Genomic DNA, 24,941 nt, shown 5'->3' with positions numbered 1-24,941 from the left:
TGATCTCATCACAGCTGATGAACCCTTGTTTGGCAATAGCATACCTGCATAACTATTCACATGGCACCACTGAAAGGTATAAAAAACATTTCATCAGAAATATATGCTGCAGCAATAAAGCAGTGCCCATCGGACTCTCTGCTGATTTTCATGGCCAAAAGCAAGGTGAGAAGTAGTAACTAATTCCACAGTAGATGATGATTTAAGGTTTCTCATCTTTTCTTTGCTAAGTATTTGGATAAAATGCATTTTATAGCTGCCAAAAAATTAGAGCACAAACCACAATTTGCAATTCCATTACCCAAGATAAATTAATACAGTATGGCAAAGTGATTCAACAGACTCTACTTGTTTCAGAACTCCCAAATAAAATCAGTCAGCTGCGATGTATGCTGGGCTTCCCAGAGCTCCATTAGTTGTTTGGTACCTTAAACATGAATAGCTGCTGGAAAGGGAAAGGTTATATTAATGTCTCTAAGTACTGTACCAAATAATTAAGTTGTCAAAAACAGAATTAACAAACTTATTTTAGGACCTTCCCTATACTAACAATTTGGTAATACGTGTAGTTAATGAGACGCACATCCTCAAGGGCTATTAAATTACTTTACAAATGACAGTCCAGGAAATAACATTATTTGCATTTTAAACTGAGGAAATTGAGCAACATAAATGCTATTAGACAAAACATAAATGCTGAATCACATTGAAGCCATAACAAAACCAGAAATGGTGACACAGATCAATTTAGCTGCATTTAACTGGGTCAAGCTAGAAGTATAGTCACACCGCACTCCCTTTGTTGAGATAGAGAGTAGCCCAGCAAATACATTTTGCTGATTAACAAAAGGCTTCATATTGCCTTTACAGTGCAAGGGTCTGAGAACTTAACAGGGATTGTCTTGGCATGGCTTAGCCATGATATCAGTTGTCTAGAAGTGAGGCAACTATTGTCATAAGTTTCTTCACCTTAGTTTTTGTTTATGACAAGTGGGTTAAATAATCTAGAACTCTAGATTAAAAAATGAAAGGTTTATCTGAGGTACGAGACTGCAAAGGCCAGTGACAATCAACAAGTGTGGAATTGCATTTTAATGAAATGGTTTGCTCTGGCTCACCGTTGGAAAGTGTATGGTTTATCCCAAGTTTGTAACCTCCTCTGCAGTATCATGTCTGTAACCCCACTGGGCTCTAGATCTGTCCGTGCCCACGACAAACAAGAATCCAACTAAAGTGACCACTGCAGTGGTCACTATACAAGTGCAGCCTCGTGAGTAATGTGGCACTAGTTGTAAAGGAAAAAGCAAACAGAAAATCTGAATAATCCAAAAACTATTAAAATAAGAGGCATATAAGAAGTCTGTGTGAATAAAACATATAAAAGTAAATCCAAGCAGATGCAAGGCTAAAGAAATCCGTGTCATGAACATCATGCTCTATCTGACAAAGACCTCAGGAGTCTGATGACTTTTATAGTTCCCTTTTCCATTCTTCTTGAGAAAATACTGAATGGTCAAGCTTGGACTCACAGGTATACTGAAAGGGTGAGAACAACACCACTGAACAATGGAGAAATATTAGGGAGGTTAAGTATAAAAATGTTAAAACTGTTGATGAAGAAGCTCTGTGTTAGTTTGCGTTATTAGCCTGTTAAAACATTAACTGGGCTAGCAATGAATTCTTATTTCCATATATATGATATTATTTGCTCACAACTGAATTTTGAGCATAGTGAGACACAAATCCTGGTCAGGTTCTAATGCACACAGACTGCCATAAGGTACACACGCCTTTCATTCCCAGAGTGAAGCACTGTAAGGTCTCCAGGAGCTCATACATTCCCATCCAGCAGTAGTACCCTATTTATAGACTCAGCCATGAATTCTTCCTCTATATTTAGAGGAAGTGACACTACTTTCAACATCTAAGAATTATGGAAGATATGAATGCAAAACTAATTTTCTAATATAAATTATAAATAAATAATATCCATTTTCAGAAGGAGCAACTGAATTCCTGGTCAGTTTCAAAGATAGTAATCTGTGAATTTCAAATAATGCTTTTTCACAAAAAGGATTTCATCCTTCCTGATAATGGCTCTACTGCTTTCAGTATTATATGTGGTATTGTTGTATTCTGCCTGCAGTGGAATGGTTGCATTTCAATAGGAGCTGAAATAATATTCTTCCTAAAACATATGCCAAAAAAAACCCTAGCATGTAAATAAAATGCCATTTTTATTATTAGCTCCTTTCCAGTCCATTCTTTATAATGCAAAATTAGTACTTTTCAGCAGACTATCACATTGTGAAATATCCTCTTTCTCTCTTGTATTTGGTATCACAAAATACCACGGCAGATTAGTCCTGTTCAGCAGCATGATGCCCCAGCAGGAACATAGGAAAAAAGAAACCCCAGCTTTTTCAAAACCATAGTTCCTGCAACAGGAACTTTAGCTTTCATTTCTTTAGAATTCTTGATTGATCAGTGGACAAGAATAAGAGGAGGAAATTATTGTTGATGAGCCTAAAATAAAAACAGACAGATTAAATCAGTATTTGGTAAAATCTTGGGCAAGGAAATAATGGGGAAAATTATTTTGGTACTGTAACCAGTGCAAAACCAAACAATAGCAAAGTTAAACAATTCTGCATAGGAAATGTGGTAAGACTACCTTGGGCTTGCATGGAGCTTTCTGAGTACCTCAGAATCAAATAAGGATTGTCCAAAATTACAATGGGGGAAAATTTCTTAGAATTATTGAGAAAGCAGTACAGAAGTACAAACAGACAAAACAAGAAGTGTAAATGTGTAAAATCCAACAATGAGTAATAAGCTTGCGAATGATAGCCCAAAAAAAAAAAAAAAAGGAAGACACAATATATAAAAGCTTTAGAGGGCGTGGCAAAATGAAATAAAATGTCTTGAGACTCATGGAGAAAATGAGATATTTACAGATAACATATCAGAGGCAGAAATATCCCAGGGTTTTTCACTTCCTTTTTCATGAGAAGGTTAGTAGTGATCAGATGATTTATAAGATTTCTGTAAACAACAAAGGGATGTGAACATAGGCCAGACTAGAATAAAAATAAATCAGAGAATATTTAGGTATTCCAGAAAGTTATATATTCAAGTCACAAGGCTTGAGAAAATTTATGGTAAAGCAAATCAATCTTTGAATTGTTGGTGATTATCTTCTAGACTTCACGGAGAATAGATGAAATCTGAAATGGATGGAGAAGAATAAATATTGATCTTAACTTTAAGAAAAGGAAAAATAAACACCTGGGGAATTAGAAATCAGTAAACATAACTTTATCTTTGCAGAATGATACTGAAATAAATGATTAAATAATCAATTTATAAGCTCCTAAAAGCAATGAAGTAGCTTTAAGCATCCACTATCCATTTCTTTAAACAAAACCTTTTCAGTGACCAACCTGTTTGTCATTACTGGCTGTCTCTCCCTCAGTAAACTCCCTCAGAGTAGAAGCGCAGGCCGAACTGTGATGAAACTGGGAAATGTTTTTGACACAGTCACTCTCAGGAGAAAAAGTTGTGTCTGGTATTTTTGTTCTGGCTGAACACAGCTGCCTTGCAGGTAAAAGAGCCAGTTTTAACATAATTGTTACTAGTTTGCATCACACCGCAATATCATATTTGATGGGAACAGGTAAGGCTGCACTACACATGATTCTAGTCATGTTTTCATGAGCAATATTAATAGTGGAAAACTCCTTATCCATTTTTGTAGATAATTAAGCTGAGGGGGACTGAAAACCCTTTGAAGTGTAGGTTTAGAATTCAAAATAATTTTGATCAATTGGTGAAATGGACTCAGATCAGTACAACAAAATTCAATAACAACACCTATAAAGTACTGCAGGAAACTCAAGTGCATACATCTAACAAGGCAAACAAGTAACTAGATACCTACACTGCAGAAAAGGATCTGAGATATATAAAGGCTGTAAAACTGGATACAAGTCAATGGTGTGCTGCCCTTGCAAAGAAAAGTTATATTATTAAAAGTTTAGTGTATAAGAAATTGAAGGCAACCATCCTGCTGTCCAAGGCACTAGAGTGGAAGCCACTGGAGTTCAGTTTCCGGCAGCAAACTTTCAGAAAGATTTAAGTAAATAAAAGAACAGAGTATGTTTAGGTTGGAAAAAATCAAAAGGGAAGTCAAAATCCAATCTGTCATTGCTACTCTATGGTCTGTCACAATCTTCACGCCTCAGCTGAGTAGGTCTTTTCCTTGACAGTTGGTTTAAAAAAAAAAAAAAAATCTAGACTAAATTCTTTCATATTACCAGCAAACTAATAGCTGGGGAAATTAAAACTGAAACAGCCTACTTCTCCACCTAAATCCTTATTTCTTACAGCTTTTCTTAATAATTCTGTGACTGTAGTATATAAATTAATCTGCCTTTGAAAAAGTGCAACTAGACATTACTGACTAGATTTAGTTCAGCGCATGATTTATTCACTGATACATATATGAGCATAAATTGATGTGCTGCTTTTAGGACCTGATACTTGATAATATGCATAATTCTTAAAATATGCAAGATACAGATAAAAATACAGTCTGTTATCAGGAAGCTATTCTAAATCAGCTCCAAAACCATATCAGTTGAAATCATACTTCAGCTGATTTCTGCTTTTTTTAATGCTACCTCACTCCCAGGGTACCATAAACAAAGGATGCATTCTCACAGAAGAAACTTAGCTCATTTGTGACACTTGAGAAGAGTGAAGTTTCCTACAAGAAATAACAGACTTTATCAGCTGGCTCAGTAACTGGAGAGTTTCAGCAAGAAGATCATACACCCTTGTTTACATTGGAAGATGAAGCTGTAGGAATGCTATCCATCACACCACCCTGTATGGCATGCACGACATGAAGCGTTGAACCTTTATTTGAGTGCAGAGAATGTCAAAAGAATGTCAATTTCTTTTTCAGGTATGAATCAAATAAATGTAAAATTTTCGACCAAACCCCACCAGATACAGACGACCTGCAAAGCTGACTGCTCAGTCAGATAAAAGTGTTTGTTTTCAGAGACTTTTGGGCAAGCTTGTATTTTTTGGTTTTCCATTGCTGGAAACAGCATTTCCACATTTCACAGCCTATTTTCATAGCAGACAAGTATTATTTCTACTTTTTAAATTTTTTTTTTAAATATTCCCTCCTAACATCTGACTAGGACAGTGTGAATACCCACTAAAACTCATGAATAAGAACTAGAATGTTTCTTAGTAGTTTTAAAAGTGAATTTATCTTTTCTACTATTTTTTTTTCTACCTTGGGCTGCAATCTGACATGACAGAACAGGGTCTTAATTACTCGCTAAGGATTCACAGATAGATGGATAGATAAATAGAGAGAGAAAAGCAGTAGGTAATTGCTTCTAATGGAGGGGGTGGGAGTGGTGGCAGAGAAGGCAGAGATTATAAATGTTCCTAAATCAGACTTTTTCTTTTTTATGTCAGGGCTAGTTCTATTTATAGTTAGCAAGGGCGAAAGACCCACATTTTAAAGAATTTTAAACACATCATCACAATGAAGGAATGAGAGAGTTCTTGGAGAAATGCACAGTTATCAGCTCCCAAGCTAAGCCCAGAGTAAAAGGTGGAATGTTGGGAGAAATCAGGCCAGATTCAGCAGATCAAAGGCTGTGAGGATCCTGCATGAGCAAAACCCCTGTTCAGCCAGTAACAAGGCTGAGCTTGGGTTCTTAGCAGCCATATAGAGAACACATGTATGCATTGTACACATTATGAAATGTATGCACCTGGCCATTCAGATAACGCACACAACACTTACACAAACACATGCAGCACAACAGCTTTGTCCTGGTCCCACCTCTGACTGAGAAGAAAGGAATACCAATAGTCAAAATGTACATATCTCTCTCTCTCTCAGACAGAAAGAGAGAGAAAGAGAGATTCATGCCTCTCCTGGTTCCCTGCAGCCAACGCTGCTGTGCTTTGACCCTCTGTGTTCCTTTTGGCTATGTACACCATCTTTAACCATACCGCTTAGCGAGGACAAGGCAGTCAGTGACTGGAAATTGCATTCAGAGATGAGAAGGAGGTAGCTAATTAGGCAGGAGAGAAGCCCATTCAGGACCATAAGGAGGGAAATCTACAGAAAAGTGAGACAAACCCTGAAATTGTGGGAGAGAGTTCTTTAATAACACCATAATAAAACAGATTAATATCTAGGGACTTGGTTTGGTTCTGAAAAATATATCTCACTGATAACAGTTATAGAATAATAGAAAAGAACACTTTGTGTTGAAAAGGACCTAAAAGGTCATCTAATTCTGACTTCACTTCCATGGGCAGAGATATGTTCCACTAGACTAGGTTGTTCTAAGCTCATTTCAACAAGGCCTTGAACACTTCCAAGGATAAAACATCCACAAACTCTCTGGGAAATCTGTTCCCATGTCTCACCACCCTCATAATAAACATTTTCTTCCTCAAATCTAAAAAAAATGTAATAAAACATCACCAAAACACACAGTGGGCAGAAACTCCAACAAGTGTTTGGGAGTGTGACTTACCACATTTTTCATTGGGATTGGCAAAACAACTTTAGGTAAAATAAAAATTTTTAACCATTACTTCCAAAGAAACCAAAAGGCTGGTCTGTACAACAGGGGAGATGTCCTACAGTTCATAACAAATAAAGCCTGCCAGGTGTTTGCCAACTGATGCATGCCTCATGCCATGGCCCTTCACAGAATTTTGTATGTAATGGAAGAGAAGTCTGCACAAGAGGAAGACAAAAGGAAGGAGTAATAGAAATGGATGTTTTGAGCAACAAAATAGGGAAAAGATGTCAAGTCCATTTTGCCAGACACTTTCCCAATGCCAGTCTTCCCTGCACTAAGATATCCTTGTTTCTTCTAATTAGATTACTTATGAAAACACTATCAAAAGCTTTATTTAAACAATTGTGGGGTCTGCATCCCTGGAGATTTTTGAAACTAATCTGGATGAAGCCCTGAATAACCTGGTCGGATCTGAGTGAGAGCCTTGCTTTGTGTCAGAGGTTGCACTGGAGACCTCCTGAGGTTTCTTTCTGAATTGTTCTGTGATTCTGTGACCATAACTTTGTATATCAAAAAGTTCATTTGCATATCTGAAAGCAGTCAAGGCAGTGGGCATGTTCTGATGTGTAGTGGTGCAGATTTCTGTTAGTTTAGGTTTATGTAAGTTTAAATAAGTTCTCTGTACAATGGTTGGTTCTATGTACCCCTGTTCTACCTTCTAAGTGGTTTGTCCCTGGAAATCCCCTGCTTTCAGTTACATATCAATCCCTTTCCCCTCCCTCCTTGGAGCCTGTCCAATACCTCGGGGCCCTGCCTTAGGACTAGAAAGTTCTGTGGAGGGTGTTGTATGATAGGTCAGGTCCAGGGGAAGTCCCTCCCTTTACCCTGTGAGTGGTCCCTGTGTCTGCCCCTCACTCCCTAGTTCATGCCCAGGCTGAATCCCATTGGTTGTCCCTTCCTCACCACCCCCTGTACCACCCCCGAATAAAAGAGGCTTTAGGATTGGCTCAGCCTGAGCAGTTCCTAGGTGGTGAGGATGTCGTCTATTTGTCCTCAGTAAAGCCCTTTTGGATTTGTTTTGCTGGCTCCTCCCCTCATTCCTCCACCACTGTCAGCAATCCTCCAGCTATGTCCTTGACACTCGAAGTAACCAAGACCCACGGGATCGGCCGGCCTGTGCTGCTCGCTTTGGCTGTACCCACTGCATGCTGTGGTGCCTGAGTGAGCCCAGCAAGCAGGAACAGCGTTCCTAAAGGCACCATGACACTGATGAGTTTGTAAATATGTTCTATCTGCTGATGTCTCTTTCTGGAGGCTATTAGTCTCAACTGCAGATAAATGCATGGCATAGAAGTTTGAGGTGGTTTTACCTCAAAAACGTTTGAGTTCAAACCAAGCGTTCCATTGAGCCTGAACCCAGATCATCTTAGAATGTCATTTTGTGACATCTGTCAGTATAAATATCATCAAACTATGACACAAGAGGGTGAGTTTCAGGGAGGAGTCATCCACTCAGAGGAGCTGTCAGCCTCTTTAGACTGCAGGATGAGACAACAGATCTTGGAGCTCCTTTCTTGACAATTGTCTCTAAGCAGACTCTTGATGTGCTTGATTTTTCTAGGTTGCCATAACAGAGTTGCTGCAATATGATGTTTGCATTTGTTTTTTTTTTAATTCATTGTTACTTTCTGACATGGATTTTTCTGTCAGCAAAACCCACTTTTCCCGGTTCTAGCTGCATGAAGGGTATAATTGATAACTGATGAGAATTATGTCTCTGCCAAGGAGCTTTAGGTTGGCAGAAAGATGTGAAGGTGGAACAGTCACCCCTCATGGCACCCTGTTTCATGCAATCGATAGAAAGTTCACAATAATGTTCTGAAACAGTGCATAAAGTCAGCTGATAAATACCAGCTGGAGATATGCTTGGAAGCACAGAACCAATCCAGCAATAGAACACAAAAATTAAAAGTTGTAAGCATCTCATTGCACCTGAATATATCTCAAAAGTAGTTTAAATTCTCTTTGCATTCTCTGTTTAATTTGGTCGACTGCCTGTGAGTGGTTCATATTTTCATTCCAGGTTCCTTCAGCCCTACCTTAAAATTTTCTGTAAATACAGAGGAGAATGCAAAAGATACAAAATAATGCAAGAATTGGGAGGAATCAGAAAAATTACTGAAAAAAGATGTCCCTTCCATAAATTGAGTGTTAAAAGTGTTGACATGAACTACAAGAAAGCTTAAAACTGTGAACAAGATTTTGATTTCCATTCAGGCAAATAACTGGTGCCCTTTAGAAGCAGTCATTCACAACACTGGGGGAAATTCTCACTATGCTGAACGTGCAGCAACTGGTGGGATGTTCAAATGTCATGCTTGCTCTGTGAGGGCAGGAAACTATTGAAGAGTAAACATGTTCAAAGTGAAATAGTGTTAAGCAGTGTTTTATGGCATGGGAGATTTGTCCTGAGAACAAGGTTGTTCTTTCCATTTAAGTTATGCCTGAGGCAATTAAGAACTATGAAACATTTTTTCCTGCATGACGGATATGCATGAACCAAGAAAAGCTAAATATAATACCTTACTTGAAAAGTCATATGAAACTTTGTATAAACTCTTCCTTGTAATCTTAGTTGCCATCTCAGCAACATGGTTATAGTGGTAAAAATTTTTCTTGTTATGGTACAGAATGTTATTATGGTGTAAACACTCATGTTTTTATACCAATGATTCTTATTTCCCTTCCTCTGAGAATATATTATATTTCTACGCATCATATATTAATACAATTTGGTTTTCAAAAATCAAATACAGAATAGAAATCGAAAAAATATTAGAACACACACACATTGAACACTAAATACAGGTGGATGTTGATCATGAGTCTATTTTCTGCACAGTTTCCTGGACCTTGTATGCTAACGTCCAATCACAATGTGTTGCATGTGTCTCAAATACAGTGAAATGAAACAACTTCGCATCTTTCTGGAAACTAATCTTCAGCTAATATAAAATTCGTATTTAATAAAAGTGGATCAAATAATGGCTTTTTTTTTGCTCAGATGTGCTAATTGTTAATACCTTTCACTAGTATTTTCCATTTCTAACATGCATTAGATTACATTGATTAATTTCATCTTGTAGACTGAGGACATTAAACATTGCAGGGGCAAATGACCCCATTTTGAGCCTCATTTCTTACAGTTCCATGAAGGATAGATTAACCATCACCATGTGGTGATGTAACCATAAAAAATATCCATTTGTTTGCTGAACATTTAAGCAATTCTGCCTTCATACTTTTAGTTATACAGCTGATAGTTAACATTTCTGGAATTGAAAAAAGTCTTCTGATTTACTAAGGAGCTAAGTGAAATTTAGTGCTTGAAAAATAGTATACAGAGATTATGCTGCATATCTCTGTCCTACAATAAAGGGTCATCTTGAAAGTGAGGATCAAATATCTTGTGTTTGTTCTACACTCATCCTTTTTGATAAAGCTGCCTATGCATCATGTTTAATGATGATGACTTTGAAATACAAACATTCATCCAATAGAAATGAGTGAAAGACTAAACAGATTTGTAAGATCCACTGGGGGGAAAAAACCCCATGAAATGGAAACCACTTCCTGATTCAGTGCCAACCTCCAAGGAATTAGTCTAATTTGTCTTGGTTATTAGCTCTATGGTAGGATTTTCTCTGGCCCAGGAAAGGCTTACTGGAACTATATCTAGCAGGCAGACAGTGAGCAAAATACTTCTATCTTCTCCTCATAAATTTGTCTAAAATAATCCATAGCACCGAGTACCTGCATCAAAATATCCCTTCTGATTCTCACAAGAATCTTGTACAGGAATGCCTTCATAACCATCTCAGATTTGTCAACAATTTATGGAACTGTACAAAGAATAGTTGCATGATGCACAGTGGGGAAGGACTCCTGTTAGTGTGATAGGGATTTTTGTTGGCTAAACACATTCACCAATTCTGTGTCTCTGCCGTCAAAAGCAGGATCCAAAGCAAGAGGAGCTTTCTGTAAGCTCCAGTGTTAATCATATCCAAACACCTTTCAAAGGATCCGTACCTGTTTTTAGGCACCAAAGAAACACCTGCATCACCAAGGACAGCAATTTTGCTTGTGGAGTGGGCTTCACGTAATTCAGTGCACTGCACAGCACATTCACAGCCCCTACAGTGAATCCCAAAAGCAGTACAGTCCCAGCATGAATGCAGGCAAGAAAACTCTGGCACTCCTCCAAACACTGATATCTATGGCAGACATGGTGCAATTATTGATTGCAAATGCATATATTTTAATGGAAATAACTTAAAACCCGCAATATTGAATATCAGGTTTTAGTGAATTGTGGGTTTAATTTTTTTTAGTGCTGTGGTAAAAGGATTGCTAATCTGCACTTAGTATATTGCATATGATTCATTTTATAGGTTTGACTCTATAAGGGTTTATTTCTTTGTCAAAGAAAGTATCAATTTAAGTGCAAGCCTCTATACCTTCTACTTTAGGGACATAGAGTGCTTGTAATTGGCTTGTCTATATTCCTTGCTGATTTTTGATACTTTAATAAAAGCCTGTGGCATTGCTGTGGTTTCTCATTTCCTTACAATCAAACAGAAAACAAGTCCTTAATAAAAGTGCATAACTTTATTAGACTTAGATTTATATGCAATAAAATTTCCAGAGCAGTGCAGTCCAACTTGTGATTGCTAATAAGATATGAATGTCCTTTTTTTAAACTATCAAACAATTCTTAATCTAAAAACAAGAAAAAGGAAGAGAAGAGAAAAAGGAAGAGAAGAGAAAAAGGGGGAGGGGAGGGGAGGGGAGGGGAGGGGAGGGGAGGGGAGGGGAGGGGAGGGGAGGGGAGGGGAGGGGAGGGGAGGGGAGGGGAGGAGAGGAGAGGAGAGGAGAGGAGAGGAGAGGAGAGGAGAGGAGAGGAGAGGAGAGGAGAGGAGAGGAGAGGAGAGGAGAGGAGAGGAGAGGAGAGAGAGAGAAGAGAAGAGAAGAGAAGAGAAGAGAAGAGAAGAGAAGAGAAGAGAAGAGAAGAGAAGAGAAGAGAAGAGAAGAGAAGAGAAGAGAAGAGAAGAGAAGAGAAGAGAAGAGAAGAGAAGAGAAGAGAAGAGAAGAGAAGAGAAGAGAAGAGAAGAGAAGAGAAGAGAAGAGAAGAGAAGAGAAGAGAAGAGAAGAGAAGAGAAGAGAAGAGAAGAACCACAGCTTGTAAATGACACTGTAAAACATTCTACAAGCAGATTGAATGGCATTAATCTCTATTTTCTTCCCTACACCTACCTTTTCTGTTATGCATGGTGTAGAGCTGCAGCACAGCTGAACAAGTAGGGAGTATTTGTTCTGTTCCTCCTACAATTGATCCAGCTGTGCATCCCCTAAAATCTGTGAATGTAGCTAGTAAATCCCACATTTGGGTATTTGCTTGTTCCCTATCTGATGGATTGCCAGTGTCATGTTCCCTGCTTCTCTTAGCTCATGTCTTGAAACCGTGAGGGACCCAGAGCTGAGGAAAATCCAATGTGTCTGCATTTCATGATGTCATGCAAAGAAAAAGACCATAGCAGAATCTCAGTGTGAAGCAGAAATTAAGTGCATTTTGTTGCACATTCCAGCTGCAGCAAACGGTGCAGGTGCACAGGTTTTAATCCTGAGCAGGCAGAGGAGAGGACGTGATTGGGCAGTCTGTGTTGCTCGTGGTGCTGTGCAAGCTTTGTGTGCTCAAGTGGGTTCAGATAACAGTGCCAGTATCTCACCCTCTCATTTGCATTTGTTTGTTTTGCATGTACATTTATACCTTTAGAGTACATGCCCAGCCTTGCTACAGCCTGGACCTGAGCTTGAGACCATCAGTGGCCGTGTGTGGCAGAGTGGGAGCAGAAACATTTTGTGTGTTAAAGCCCAGGATCTAGCTTCCCCTATTCTTACAGAAGGCTCAGCCTTAACACACAAGTTCTTCTAGAGGCCAGTTTTTTATGTATCCACCAATGTGACATTGTGGAGGTACAGCTGGGAATACCTTAGCATGAACGTGATCAACTATAAGAGAAGTTCCCAATCCACAGGAAAGCTATTATGTGCTGGCTTGTGTATGTGTGGTGAGAAGTGTTCTTCACTGACAGCAAGGCTGGTCACCTGTCCCTGTAGTCATTGCCTCATAATAAGGAACATGCATGCAGCTGCAATTCAACCCCAGCCAGCAGCTAAGTACCATGCAGCTGCTCACTTACCTCCTCAGTGAACTGGGATGAGAGTTAAAAAATAGGTGGGTCAAGATAAGAACAGTTTAATAGTTGAAACAGATTTAGATTATGGTAATGATGATAATAACTATAATAATTTTAAAAAACTATAGTAATTTAAAGAATAGAGGAAAATAAAACCCAAGAGAAATCAGTGGCCCAAAATATGATTGCCACTTACTTGCTAATGCTCATCCCAATGATCACCCCTCCCAACCAGCTCCCCCTAGTTTATATACTTGGGCTTGATGTTCTGTAGTACAGAATGAACCCTTTGGCCAGTTAGGATCAGCTGTCCTGGCCACGCTTCCTCCCAGCTCCTCACTTGCAGAGCATGGGCTGCTGAAAAGCCCTTGACTTACAAACCAGAAGTTATTTCATACTAAATAGAAAACACAGCACCAAGAAGAACTAAGAAGAAAACTCTATCTCAGGACAGATATGAACAGAGGTCCTTGAAATTCTGCTGGCAACATCAGCATAACCTTCCCTTCCTCACAGAAGAAAAAGCAACTTTTTTTTAAACTAGATTGTTTAGATTTTTATATTGGGTCTAGATTTGTTAAAACTGCAAAGCATTTATAATTCAGTGAAATACTTACTGCAATGAAAATACGATTCCTCTGTTACAAAAAAAAAATTAAAAACCCAAAACAAAACACAACAAAAACAAACAAAAGCAGAGGAGAACTAAATACAGAGGCAGATCTCTGGGTGGATTTCAAAAAAAGTGGGACGTTGCACATTACCATATTGTTGATAGAAGTACAGCATCGCATGGCACTGCAACTCCCTCATCTTGCAGTCTGGACCACAAACCCCATTACACCTACTCCAGCTCAAATCTCTGAAAAGTGAGTCAGCTCATGCTGTGGGCAGATTATTACTTCTGCTCACACCAGCTCATTGCGAGCTGGCTCAGGCATCTCTTCAGTCTGCCATGTGGATGCCCCACAGTGCCACGGATCAGCACGCTCTGCACCATTAAACTCCTTAGATCAGGCACTTAGGCATTCACACAGCATTTTTTGTTGTAACTGTGAATGAAGCATGTTGAAATTCTTAGCAAGCACCATTCTACAAGCACCAATATTTCAACCAAACCCATTTGTGCACTTACTGGCTGATCCACAGCCCACTAGAGACAATAGGAAGACAGCCATTAACTTCACATCAGGCTCATAAAAAATGAGGCAGATAACTTCCATTAATGTTAATGAGAGTCATGTATATAAATCACCTAACCGCTGACGGAAAAAGAAACCTTCTTCTCTTCTGCTTTTTACACAGCTCCCACAGTCTGTGATGTTCATCCTCCTCCAATAGCATTGTAAAGACAAAAGTTTTTTCAACAGCCACATAATCCTGATGATTTTGCTTTCTGTCAACACGAGTCAAGCTTCATGTAGACAGAATACATCTAATCATAAAGTCATGAAAGAATTACATTTTAACATTGTAATGGACAGATTTTTTTACTATTATTGCTATTTTTTCTAGTTACTTCTATTTGTATAAATATGTATGTAAAAAATTTAAAACAAACAGAAATTAATTTTTTTCCTTTTAAAATAGAAAGTAATAATGTAAAATGCCATTTATCTCATTAATATTTAAATTTGAGAGGGGTTTTAATAGCAATCCAGAAGCTGAATTTTTCATGTACATTTCAACAATGGATGGTTGAGACACAGTGCAGGAAAAATGACTTATTATTAATGACTTGACACCAGCAGCAGATATTAGGATTCTAGAAAGCATTACAAATGGATTTTTAGTTCTCGAGACTAGACTGCAGCTGCTTTGCTCCACCAGATTTAGTCTTTCTTTGGCTGCTTATCCTTAACTCCTTAATGTGGCACATTAATTATAGCCTCTCACTGGTTCCATTCCTTCAGGTCCCCATGTCTAGAAATGTTGCCACTCAAATAGCAAAGTGCAAGCTTTCCATCATTCTAATAGTTAAATAATGGCAAGGCTATGCAATTGAAACAGCATGAAAGGTCACCTTGACAATATTCTGACTGGTAAAAGTAGCTTAAGGCATCACATTTCTTTATTGTGAATGAGGTGACTGAGTTTATTACTGTTCGTGATATTTGAATCATTTACAAGTTTCAAATAAAGTAAAAAATACCATTCTGGAATTGCTGCAAATTTTCAGATACATCAGATTTAAAGACTTACTTATAAAGCATTTTTTTACTATATTGATCAACAGAAAAGTGAGGAGACACAGGAGTTTGAACCAATGACACAATTTTTGAAACAGCTGGCACAGGTAGTCAGTATGAAATGTAACCCTCAGCAGAAGTCCATAAGAAGCTTCAGTCATCAGCAAAGTTCCCAGAAAGCTCTGGTTTCAGGATTTAAGGTGCACAGGCATGGAACAGAGACCTCACAGTGGGGTTTTGAGAAGAAAAGTTTTGTGCCAAATTGCATTAATAAACTGCCTTTGGGTATGTATTTTATGGCAGGAATAAAACCAGGACTGAATTTTACGTATTTCTCTGTTGGAGGTGGGACCAGAACCATAATTCCCACAATTATATAACAATATGACATCTGGTGAAACAGTAAAAGAAACCTAAATTTTCTGTCAGCTTTATTTTATTCTTACCCAAGCGCTTGAAGTTTCACGTGCTCTTTAGGTAGGTCTTCAAATTAACTGCAGCTTAATTTTTGAACTATTTATCTAGAATGTTAAGACTAGATTTACCTAGAGAATAACTTCACTAGAGACAGTGGAGTTAACCCAGGCATGAACAGCCTTGAACCTGCTTTTGTGTTTCCTTTCAGAACTGCTAATTGCAGAAATCGATTGGTTTAAGGTCCTTATGTTACATGCTTTAACAAAAGGTGAGGTAAGATCCAAGCTATATGGACTTCAGCAATAAACAGATCATTAATTGAAGCACAGTGAGCACTCCAGCTGTCAGTCTTCTGGTATGTCTGTATTTCCTTCCAAGGACATAAAAATGTGGAAAATACTTGGTACTTCCCTTATCCATTAGGGGCATTAGGTAAAGCCCAAGATTTGAAATGTGCTGGATACTTGATTGCATACATCAATACTTAAGGATCCATCTTTCAAGTTGCTATTAATCTTTTATATTGATATTACTACTGCCCAAATTTCTTATGATCAAATTTGAATCAAAGCAGAGGGCTGGATAATCTGAATGATGGAACACAATCTTACACCGAGGAGCTATAACTTCTTTCACTAATCAAGGTCTATTTGCCTGAGATTAATTAAATCAGTACATCTTCAAGGCTCTTTTACTACTTCATCATCTAGTTTCTCATGCACATACTGAGAGAATGGGAATACCACAACGTGCTGATGAAAGACTGATCACCCAATGACCATTTTCCTGCAGTGATTAAAAAATCACTAATGGATGACACTATTTTAAAAGGTGCCACTGGCAGCTGACAGAGAGAGTAATACATATAAAGCACAAATGAATAAACCATAATAGAATAAATATATAAGAAACTGAAAAATATATCTTTTAAGTGTGATGTTGAGACTGGAGCAAAATAAAAAAAAATTACATTTTGACCTAATAATAAACATTTTTCCTGTAGCTGTCAGGAAAAAATCCAAACAGAGAACAATCATGGTTGTCAGTATTAAGACAAAGCATGTGTGGTAATGCACGTTTTACTTCCTGCCGAGGCTTGTCAGAGTAACTATTCTGCTCTGAAAGATGCAGGGCAAGTGGTGCAGCCTGCCAGCAGTAAACTGTGTGACTCTAGCTTAGAAGAACAGTATAATAACACAGTCCATTTCCAGCAGCAAAGGAGGAGGGTTGGATCTGAACTTCTGGAGGCTGTCTCTCACAACATGAGACCAAATCTTGGCTTTAAGAAGGCATATTGCCCAGCAAATAGAGTTGCCCACAACTCTACTGCAGATACTATTTGAACATCTATGTTCTGTCTTCTTTGAAAAAGGCAGTGACCTAGATGGACATCCTGTGGACATATCAGACATTTTAAGGCCTGTAGAGCCGCACTATACGAGATGCCCTACAGTTTCTCTATGTCCTTCACTATTGATTTAGGTGTAACGTTTGATTCGGCTCCATGTAATAAGAGACACCTTGTCAGAATTTTTCCTTTAGGGGCTGGGCAGATGTGTTTCTCTAGAAACACTTTCTACACTTTCTCTAGGTGAAACGCCATATTTTACCAGCCACTGCAGTAAGGTCATAGACATCACCTCCCACCTGTCTAATGGGTAGCTTCTGCTAGTGCCCACTTCTACTACAGGGATATTTTATGACACGCCAAATGCTCCCTTATTGAAATCAGTTTCATGGTCAGTCTTGAGCAAAAAAGAAAAAAACAGGAAAAAAATTACCACAAAGCAGGAAAAGGTCCTAAATGCAACCAAAAAAGCATCACAAACGTCCGTGTATAATATTTGAATTAATGTATGATTAGCTTATTTTTTTGCTGTATTTAACTGTGATAGAGGATAAATAATTAATTAATAGTCGTCAGTAGTCATTAAAACATCTCCAAACTGGATACGATCCCCATCTGTTAGTCAGCTGAGCTGGATGAAAGAAATATTAACAATTTTTTTGTGAAACAGAAACATGGTATTCATCAAAGACATTATGTTGACACTGAAATCACAAACCCATAGCCAAAGGCCTGATCCTGCAAACAGACTTGCATGGGTGGAACTTCTGGTCATTCCTATTAGTGAAAAGATCTTAGTTATAGTTTAAGTAAACATTTGGATAAATGTAGGAAATACAGAGTTGACCTCAAACTAGTAGCAAAATTCCCACTATTATCCCTAAATCCAGGTTTTAACCCACCATCTGAAGTGGATTTGAATGCACTGAGATAACAGCTCCATAAATGTCAACTTCCTTATGAAGTGGAAAGAAAGAGTTTGAACTTTCTCGGCTAAGTTTGCCTGTGCACAGAGGTCTTTTATAACATAAATTTAAATACACAATCTGTTTTATAATGTTTTCCATCATCTCTCTTCTCCATATGTTCTCCCACTAGGAATCTAATGAGTTCTACATATGAGGGATGACAAGGGAATATGCCTGAGAAATAATTCCAGCAATTACGGCATATGGAGGCATTGTTTTTGAGTCACTTTTGCCATGAACATTAGACAGAGCATCTGGGACCAAATTATGTCTACCTGCCCATGGACATTAGCAAAATCATCATCTTCCATTTGTAAATTCTGCTGAGATAATCTGACATAGAGAGAGAACCATTTCATCAGCTTTATGATCAGAGAGCATATTGAAACACAGTCAATTTATAGTTAGGAAAAAATGCTTCTCTTCAGAAAGAATAGTTTAAACTGGAAACTAAGATAAAATTATAGAAATATATCATCTCTCTCTTCATATATCATCTCCTGTGTTCAATTCCAGGCCACTATTTATTAAAAATCTTTTCTCATCATTACTGAAGTTTTGAAAGAACTGATTGGATTGCAGGACTCAAGAAAATGACCAAAGAAAAAGAAAAACAAGAAGATGCACAAACTCTAAATCAGTAATAGTAAGGATTATATTCTCTGTGCTCAGATATGACAAGTAATTGTAATTGCATCAGTAATTAATCATAAGTAGGAAACAGACTAAAAAACCCTACTTTATACGGAGACACAGTGACTAAAGTAGTGTGCAATTTTGTAAGTTCTGATACGAATACTAAGACATAAAGCTGGAGATTCAAGTACAGTTTCTGTCATGTTTGTTATGACAGTAAGGAGAAAAGACTTCAAGAGATTCCACCAATATGCTCATATGGAGTAAACTTGCAACTCTACATATTCTTCATACTCATGAAAAACATCTCAGCAATGTGAGTAATGTAAGTATTTTTATGTGTTGTTTTCCCAGCTGTGCAGTTGAAGCAGTGAAAGCCATAAATCCCAAACTATAGTGTCCTTATGTTACCTCAGTGTTTTAGTGGAAAAAAAAAAGTCCCTGCTGTTATAGAGGATCTAAAGCAAATATTACATTTTACAATTATGAACATAAATATAATTTAAAGAGCTAATATGGAAGTTTTGCTGTTAGGGTTACATATAAGCAATAATATTTCTATTACACAAACTATTTAATTAGTTGAGCAATAAATTGGTTTTCAGAACTGAAAGCCAGATTTATTTCAAGTCTTTCAGTCACGGAAAATATTGATGTGATTAGAGATATTTAATCAAGAGAATCTATTATCAAGGAATAACTGGATTTCACTTCCAATGGCTATACATATTGACCTGTATGCAAGGAAAGAGTGAAAATAGAGAGTAGTTTCTTTAACCATTAACCTGAATAGAGATATGTGAACTTTAATGAATTTGCTCAGTTGGAATTTCTAAACAAAATGCTAAACATTCATCTGCATCTGAAGGCCCTGTACAAACCACACTGAAATCATCAAGGTGCCTTGCCATTTCTGTCATCTGGCTTTGGAGAAAATCCCAGAGACACAAGACAGACCTTTCCTACAACCCAGAGAACAGGTCTCAGGTCCTACTGTCACGCCCTCAGCCACAGGTTCAGGATGCTGACTGTTCCCCCGTGCTCACATGCTGGATCCACTTCCCCAGACCCTGCATCTCTCGTGATGAAACCATACTACAATTGTTTGACTCTCCCAGCATCGTATTCACAGCAGTTTGATAAAGAACTGTCACTCCCTTACACAAGAGTTCCCAGTGTCACCATCAGTGGCCCTCCTGCCAGACAGTCTTAGATTTGGATAAAGAGATACTGACAACACTTGTAATCTCACCTGTTAAAACAAAGTTATGGGAAATTCAACCTTTTCATTTACTACCTCTTCTGTAGTACAGATGAATACAGAACATACCAAAAACGCAGCCATGTTTTTGCTAAAATATTTGTAATGCTGTCTGTAAAGTAGTGTCAAAAAGTTACATAAGCTTTTACAGAAACAAGACCAAAGATGTAATCTGGAAATATTCATTCTGTGAAAGAATAAACAGAAAAGTTTATCCAGTTACAAACTGTGATATAAAGACAAAGCGATTAGGAAATTCTTATTTTTCAATTTAAGACCACTGAATACATGAGAAATCATTTAATGGCATCAGATTGTTCAGGTGTGGCAGGTTTGATGCAGAGCTATCTAACTTTTGGCAGAAAGAAACTAGAAATTAAGGCAACAGTTCTCTTGCAAATCAACACTGTGCTCCTTTTCCTTGCCAATAGATTGGTTAACAACAGATGTGTAAAATTTGAGGCATGAAGGAGGAGGCAGTAAATCAACAGAAAAGGATGCCAATCACATATTTCTGTTTTGTTGTTACAGACTTTCCTGCATTACCTAGAAATTATAAAAGCCAGCTGTAAAATTATAATGAGCAAAAAAACCCCTGAATCTATTTTTATGAAAGCAAATTTAAATACTTTGTATCAGACTCTTTACCTTCAAAATAAATGTATCTGATGCACTCTTAAAACATACAGATTCTACACAAAACAGCTCTCCATTAGTTTGGTGAAGTACTGAAATTCTACACCAGTAACATTTTTTTGGTACAGCTGAAGGAGTTTAAAAGATACAAGATAAATACAAAAATTGAAAATATATAGTACAATAGGTGTATTTATTGGTAGCAACAGTGTTATCTGCAACAGTGCTGTTTTAAGGTTAACATTCATTATGACCAATAAACCACATGCAACCAGAATCTAGAACTTGAATGTTTTTAAGCTTTATTTTAGATTTATTTGATCTGATATGATTTTTTTCATTAAGATCCATATCAGGACTTCCCTTTGGGCTTTGTTGAACTGATCCAATACATTTAACAGTGAGAAGTATGAACAAAGCAGTGATTTTTTCTTTCCCTCTCAATGAACTGCCACTTGGAACTGCAGAACCTCCTATTATGCAGTTCAGAGTTCTTAATGATTACTTAATTCAGAGTAACATATATTTCCCTCTGATTACTTAATTCAAAGAGAAACATGGATTTCCCTCTGATCATAATGCCTGATCATTTTTGCAACCAGATGAAACAATCCAAACAACAAAAATCCAGAAAGTAGTATATAAGGAATAAGTGATTAATTGCTGCAATTCACATGCGTACATGGATGCACATAGCTGATCCAGTCACCTGCACTCCATTTTCAAAGGAGCATTAAACCTGCACTGTGGATACCTGAACTGGGGTTCCCAGCTTGCTTCAAGGTGCACAAGCAGATCCGCCTAACTGGCTTTCTTCGTTTTCTTTTAAACAGTTCAACAAATTAACCTGAAACTTTTTTTTTTCAGGATTGTCTACCATGTCTTGCTGCTTAAAACATCTAAATGATAATTTTTCAGGTTTCACATTTTGTGAAGAAAAAAAAATTATTCAATCTGACCTGAAAACAAGAGTACACCCATCAGAATTTCTCATAGGTATCAGTTCCTTTCAAAAAGGACATTTCAAAGTGGTGGAAATATTCTCTGCTCTACTGAAGAAATATAAAATTAATATAACCTTTGAGATTCTTATTTGCTAAAAAATTATTTTGTTCCATGAGTAAACAGATCTCCAATGCACACATCCATACAGGGAACTCTATTTTATATTAAAATTTTATTCACTTGCTATGAATAGTCACAACATTAATCTACTGCAGAGAATCTATTCAGTATATTTGAAAATCCATTTATTTTCATTTATTGGTATGCATGTGTTACACTTGTATATAATACAGTATTTTCAGCGCTGTTTAACAACAAGGAAACAAAGAAAACAAGTATTGAGAAGCATGATACAGATTTTTGACCAAATAGAGGTCATATTCAGATTTTACAAAACAGCACATTTACACTTTGCACTGTTCCAGACAATCTCCTTAAGATGCTACCTTCTGTCCTGAACCTCTTAGCACAAATCCCTATAATACTAATCCATCCTAAAATACCAAGAGACCTACTTTCTGCTACAAACGGTTTATTCTAATTAAATTTTAATCAGAAAATAAGATCTTTTCCTGTCAACATATTATTTATTATTTCCCAATAGAATGATAGAATATACTGCTCAATTTTATTCCCAATAGTCATTTATTTTACTTAAGCTCTCCTGTGCAATAACACAGCAGAAGTAATGAAATGGTTTTGGAACAGCACGGGCTACAGTGACAGGTAGAGCACACTGGGGTGTTCATCCATCATGGAACTTAATATATAACTAAACTAGCCATGTCAATGGCTTGTAATGATTAAACCATTTCCTTCTATTCCTTTTTTTCTTCTTTTTTTTTTCTTTTCTTTTTGTTTGTTTGCTGTGTTTGGTAACCACTCACTACTTAAACAAGCTTACTGCTATGTACTTTTGACTACCATTAAGTGTGTGTGGTTTCATTTCAATTCACCAAAGCATACAGTCAGGAATTCCTCTTATCAGCATGTTTATGTGGTGCCACTACAAGGAATTGCCAAATTTCTTTTGTATCAACATTACAGATGGTACAATATACATTAAATGGAGTATAAAATTATACATTCTGTAATAACTTAGAAAAAAGCTCAAAGATGCTTAAGGCCTTTAAATATTGAGGATCTTTTTCATGTAACAACACATCGCAAAGTTCAAGAATTTCTAACAAAACAAAACAGATCTTAATTGGATGACTGTAAGCAAGCAAAATACTCATGAAGTGTAAAACTGGGAGAGCACTAGGACTTTTTTCCTTTATGGCAAACAGACTGAGCAGACATCTACATAAGCATCCATCAGTATTTAGGTTCAAGCAAGAGAATTCATTAATTTTTAATAAAAAGACAAAAATTCTGAATTATTACCATCCAATATCATAATTGCAAAACTCATTTACATCCCTGCCTACCTTTATAAAAAAGGGATGAAATAGTGTAGTTGACTGCTTACCATCAATTTAAATGAATTAAAGGTTAGGAAAGTAAAGTACATATTGGGAACACCCATTTCCTTCAAACTAAATGGAAATGTATATGTTAAAGATATGAAATGCCTTATAATGGAAGTGGTACTTGAGTTTTGACCACTACTTTCTGTAACTGTTAAGCTGCAGTAGTTGGTTAGCCTTAGGGAAACATGTCAACCTGACTCTACATTCTAAGATGACTGATGTATTCAGATAACTATTACTTGTCAACAATAATTATTAACAATGGATATATAATTCCATTCCTATAACAAAGCAACTTCAAGATGTTGAAATATGTACCTTTGAGAGCTGCAAGATTAGAACACAAATAAAAATGTCTAAAACTGCGCCATGCCAGAGGACAATTTCTGCAACAGAAATTTAATTAAAGCAGTGCGCAGTCCCACCAGCAATCTGAACAGTGGACCAAAGATCATTTTAGAGTGAAGGATCCAATACATTTCAGAGGTTGACTTCTTCAAAATGAAAAGCCACTGATCTGCAACGAAGAACCCAAAGGTTTGCTGCTTTTCTGCACCTTTAGAATATTAGCTTGTGATTACAGCTGCAAATTCCTCAGCAAGTGCAATTTTACAGGTGTACACAGTTCAATCAGTTGAAATATTTGTGACACAGAAGTTCAAAATAACTTTCCAGTAGTTTTGATCTCAAGGCTGTTGCTGATTACAAGCCAGGTTCTCATTGAAACAATTGATTCTGAAGGATACACCCCAGCCATACAAAATTTCACTTCAAGGATTGCCTGGAAGAATGAAATTCCTATGTGTTGTATTTAATGTTATCAGCCTTGAGACAGGTTCAATTTGTCTTTAGCTATCGGGTTACCTGTAAAGAAAAAGAAAATCAGAAAATCAAAACTGGACATAGTGAATCTACTTCGAAAGTACTGGAAAGGGAGACTGAAGTGTAAGATGTCTGTCCAGCAAAGCTCTTTCAATTGTTTTTAAATAAGGCAAGAAACCCCAGTGGTATTAGATGGCATTGCTCCCCAACTTAAATTGTGTGTTTAAGTGCTTTGTGGCAATAGGATTTCACAAGAAGAAATCGAAATGTGGCCATGCCTAAAATATAATAAAAACATGAATTGCCAACCCACTAATATCTGTTTTCTGTTATTCTTTTGTTGTTGACAGAAATTCCGTTTGGTAATAACTATGTTCTTTAGATGTTAGCCATTGAGTATACACTGTCTCATACTAGAGCTGTATTCTTCCATTCTTTGCATGCATCTTTACAAAACAATCATAACATCATAGAATCATTCAGGTTGGAAAAGGCAATGTCCTTCTAAAGGCTTGATGTATCTTAGCAAGCAATAATCACTTAGTGGAGAAACAGGACAAAACTCATGCACAAGTTAACAAGAGATAGAGATCCTGTTATTCACAAACTAAAAAACAACCAAAGATTTAATTTAGAGTGTTTTCACCCAGCCGAACATGAAACAAGAGGGAAACAGAAGGACCACAGAGAAAGAGTGGGGGACAAAGCATTTCACAGTAATCGGACTTTTCCTCTAACTGCTTTAGATTTTAAACCTTAAAAGAAAAAAATCTGTCATATCAAAGAAACATAACTTTGAGGAATATTTCTGCTGTGTCAGTGGATACAATTAATCATCATGTAACCTTTTAATATCAAACTGTGTCGGGGGAAATGTCCCAAGGCTTGAGGAACAACTCATTGGAATGGTCACAACACTTTATGACATCAAGGGGCATATGCTTTTCATTTTGATCACAGAGAGAAGGGTCATGCCCCTTAATGATGAAACATACTTTTGCCCTCAGCAAATCTGTTTGCATACAGCTCTTGTCAGCTCTGCAGAGCATAAACGTAGAACAAACAGAATATTAAAAGACTGTTCAAGGAGTTGATTACTTTAGTTTGCTTTCTCCACAGAGCTGTTTCTAAGAACTGCACTTAAGGCTATAATAAAATTGTGCTTTGTGATTTTTATGATACACAGGCTTATTTATGACACTGCTTTTATTTTGCTTTGGTCTTGATGTTGGAAACAGCCTCATGTGGCCCCTTCTAAAGTGGAAGACTGCCTGAAAAAATAATAAAGAATTAATTTAAAACTCCAGCAACATATTTCTGTGCCCTGCACCAAAGCTCAAAAGGCTGATGCACCATCTTAC

At 37.2% G+C, this 24,941-nt stretch overlaps 1 protein-coding gene across 1 annotated transcript in view; it reads right to left on the bottom strand.

Moving 5' to 3' along the window:
- Positions 1-412: 412 nt before the first annotated feature.
- Positions 413-24,941, bottom strand: part of TAFA2 (TAFA chemokine like family member 2) — a 71,880-nt gene continuing 47,351 nt past the window's right edge. Inside the window, exons 4-5 of the mRNA XM_063394917.1 lie at positions 2,968-3,080; positions 413-446 (exon numbers count right to left, since the gene is read on the bottom strand). Of these exons, the coding sequence (XP_063250987.1) occupies positions 413-446; positions 2,968-3,080 (147 nt within the window). The remainder of the gene's footprint in view (positions 447-2,967; positions 3,081-24,941) is intronic.

The sequence above is a fragment of the Prinia subflava genome, chromosome 4, assembly GCF_021018805.1.
Source record: "Prinia subflava isolate CZ2003 ecotype Zambia chromosome 4, Cam_Psub_1.2, whole genome shotgun sequence".
Classification (NCBI taxonomy): domain Eukaryota; kingdom Metazoa; phylum Chordata; class Aves; order Passeriformes; family Cisticolidae; genus Prinia; species Prinia subflava.
This window is presented reverse-complemented; position numbering and strand designations above follow the sequence as displayed.